This window comes from Chaetura pelagica, unplaced genomic scaffold (genome assembly GCF_000747805.2).
Source record: "Chaetura pelagica isolate M959 unplaced genomic scaffold, ChaPel_1.0 scaffold49, whole genome shotgun sequence".
NCBI lineage: Eukaryota > Metazoa > Chordata > Aves > Apodiformes > Apodidae > Chaetura > Chaetura pelagica.
The window spans coordinates 103,980-107,295 of record NW_009970715.1 but is presented as its reverse complement, the minus strand read 5'-3'; the positions used below and the strand labels follow the sequence as shown (position 1 = coordinate 107,295).

Genomic DNA, 3,316 nt, shown 5'->3' with positions numbered 1-3,316 from the left:
TCGTGTTTCCTACAGATACTGGCTGGGTCTACAGCTTATTTCTGTTTCAGAAGCTTCATTACTGTAGCCATGGCATAGCTTTCATGCAGACTCTCCACCTGATGATGTATCAGATCACGTTTTATGAGACTGTATCTTCTTTATACCATGAAGGAGGTGGTTTAGGGGGGATTGTGGATCTGTGAGTCCTTCTCCTAGCACCTGTGATACTCTTGTATTTCCTACCTTAACTGCAGGGCTACAAAAATAAGGCAGTGGCTGCAGAGCTCAGTGGTTTCTGCTCTCCTGGATCTGAGAAAGAGAGTCACTGGGAGCTACTGGAGTTACTCCCATCCCTTACTACTCTGGGGAAATTCAGAACCCAGTGCTTGCAGGGCTTTGATTTACTGGGCTCAGCAGCACTGGCTTCTTCCAAAATCCTATTTTATTTCTCCAGAAGCAATCCTCTCCCACAGAGAGAGAAATCTGGAATGGGATAGTACTAGCCCAGGAGGGATGTACAGGTTAGATGGCCAGTACCTGCTGATCCATAACTCTGAATACAATCACTAATGATGGCTAAGAATGCCCTGGCTCTGCAGCCTCTTCCCAGGTGCCAGATGTGTAGGCATCAGGCAGCCTAGTTCCCACAGGCACTGAAAGGCATTTCCTTAAAGATCTTGCCCTTGTTTGGAAAGTGTTTCTTCCTTTGGGACCTTTAAAGGACTGAGGCAACCTTCACTGAAGCTGGGCCTCTATCAAATAATGGAATTGAGTGTGTGCAAACATTTGCAACACGAGAGGAAATCTCCTACCCTTGCTGTGTGCCAAAGGGGGGGAGTTTGGGCTGAGTGAGCCAACAGGGCTGCAGACACAACGTGGTGTCTGCTGCTAAAGCTGCCTGTGATTGCTCCTGCACCCTGACAACCTATCTCTTCCACACTAGATTCCTGGAGGTGTGTGCAGTAGCAATGCAAAAGTCAAAGGCTGATGCTTGCAGGTTCTCTTCAGTGGGCATCAGCATTTTAATGAGTGCCAAAAAAGAAAGAAGAAGAAAAGGTTGATGGGCAGTGTTGTACTGCTTGCCCACTGTTGGCTGAGCAAAGCTTTCCCAGGGGATTAGCCTGGCAGACAAGCTTGCTTCTTGCAAAGGAAAGCAGTGCAACAGACTCCCATGTCTGCCCCAATCTGGGCACAGATCTTTGAAAGCTTGGGAAGACAGAAACATTGCAAAGGGAAGGCAGATTTGGGATGTTTGGCCCCTTAATCTGTCAGTAATGGGTATGTGAGTAGAGCTACCTGCATTCAGGGGAACTAGGTGTCCACACCATGGGCCCAGAGCAGGAAGTACTGGAAGGTTGGCCTGGGAGCCTACAGAATCACTGAGATTAGAAAAACAAACCAATGGAGCCCTATCTCCTAACCTTTGGTCTCATCACCCTTACACAACCCTCCAGGTGCAGGGGGAGGTCTGTTCTGACAGCAGGAAGTTGGGCACTGCTGGGAAAACCCAAGGATGCACCTGGAGTAAAGCAGAGTCGTGCTGGTGGGTCTGCCCTGTGTGCAGCAGAGCTCCTAGCTGGTTACCTGGAGCTAATGAGTCATTAAGATGCTTGTCATTAATGCAGTGGGATAACTGAGTGTGGTAGCTGCTCTGCCACGTCAGACCAGACACGATAACCTTTGTTGCTCACCTGTGAACAGCTGATACTTCACTGCTCTGCTTATCATCCATGGAAGAAACAGCAGATTAGGGTGAAAATCGAGGCCTGCATTGCTCCATCAGTGCCAAAGAACACCAGATCCCTCCCAGGTAGTGAAAGCACCCAGGGCTGTCTTTGTACCCAGGAGAGCAGAGTATGAGGGAGACAGGCTTCTCTGAAGTGCACATCTGCACCTGCTTTGGTAGCCAAAGACTCACCTGCAGGTTCTTGCTGTCCAACAGGGAACAAACACAAAGCTGTGTCATTTCCAAGTGTAGCTGCTTCGTGTAGACACCTGAGATTCATTTCCTGTTCAAATTCCCACCACTTCTTTCCTTTCCCTCTGTTCACAGAGAGCTTGGAATTACCTTCTGAAATGCAAAACAAACATGAGGCCACACAGGGGCTTTGTGAAGCAGCTCTCAGACTGGGAGACCCGAATCTATGGGACCACAATCACAGACATCTCTGAACCACGTTACTGACAGGTAGCAAAGAGACCTCCCAGCAGGAAAAGGTGCTTCCCACTCTGCCCCACCCTGTCTGTGGAAAGCCATTGTACTCTGTTTGAAACAAGATCTTAGTATCATGGAAAGGCTTTCATCTTTAGCTCCAAATTATTTGGGGTCAAGTTTTGGACCCATTTGGGGAACTCACCTATGCTGGAGAAGGTGGCAGTTTGGGGGATGGCAAGTCCTGCAGGATGTGAGCCATGATGTGGCTCCTAAGTGGATCAGAGCCACATGATGGAGCATCCTCCTTACCCCAGTTATGGGGAAGTCATTAGGGTTATCTCTGATGAGCTTTGTCAGTTAGAGTCTAACTACAGCCACATCCAGCCCAGAGAGAGGTGACAATAGAGGTTGCCTGTTCCAAAAGTCCTCTGCTCTGTGTGTGTACCTCTCAGAATCCTGCAGACATGGACACAGCCTCTCACAAACCCACTGGTTGGCTTCTGCAGCCAGACCACAGTTCCCACTTGCCACCTTCTCATACAACACCCCAACCCCTTGGCATGGCTGGTAATTTTGAAGCATCAGTCCTGGTATGTGGAAACTAATCTCAGCCCTGTCTTCTCTCACCACACTAAACCCTTCCCCAGCTCCATTGCCCTTCCCTGGCCACGCTCCAGCCCCTCAATGTTCTTCTTGTCATGAGAGGCCCCAAACTGACCCCAGGATTTGAGGTGCCCCCTCACCAGTGCTGAGCACAGGGGGATGATCCCTGCCTTGGTCCTGCTGGCCACACCACTGCTGATCCAAGCCAGGATGCTGCTGGTCACACTCCAGCTCATACTCAGGCCCTGTTGACCAACACCCCCAGGGCCTGTCCCACCAGGCACTTTCCAGCCACTCATCCCCAAGCCTGGAGCGTTGCCTGGGGCTGTTGTGATCCAGGGGCAGGACCTGACACTGAGCCTTGTTGAAACTCACACAATTGCCCCTGGCATCTTGATCCAACCTGTCCCAGTCCCTCTAAGTAATTTCCCACCCTTGGGAAGATCACAGAACCATATCACAGACTGGTTTGGGTTGGAAGGGACCTTAAAGATCATCCAGTCCCAACGCCCTGCATGGGCAGGGACACCTCCCACCAGCCCAGGTTGCTCCAAGCCCCATCCAACCTGCCCTTCA

The 3,316-nt window shown here is 50.5% G+C and overlaps 1 protein-coding gene across 1 annotated transcript in view; it reads left to right on the top strand.

Moving 5' to 3' along the window:
• STYXL1 (serine/threonine/tyrosine interacting-like 1) overlaps positions 1–2,167 on the top strand; it is a 10,677-nt gene extending 8,510 nt beyond the window's left edge. Inside the window, exon 10 of the mRNA XM_010006039.1 lies at positions 2,017–2,167. Within this exon, the coding sequence (XP_010004341.1) occupies positions 2,017–2,167 (151 nt within the window). The remainder of the gene's footprint in view (positions 1–2,016) is intronic.
• Positions 2,168–3,316: the final 1,149 nt, after the last annotated feature.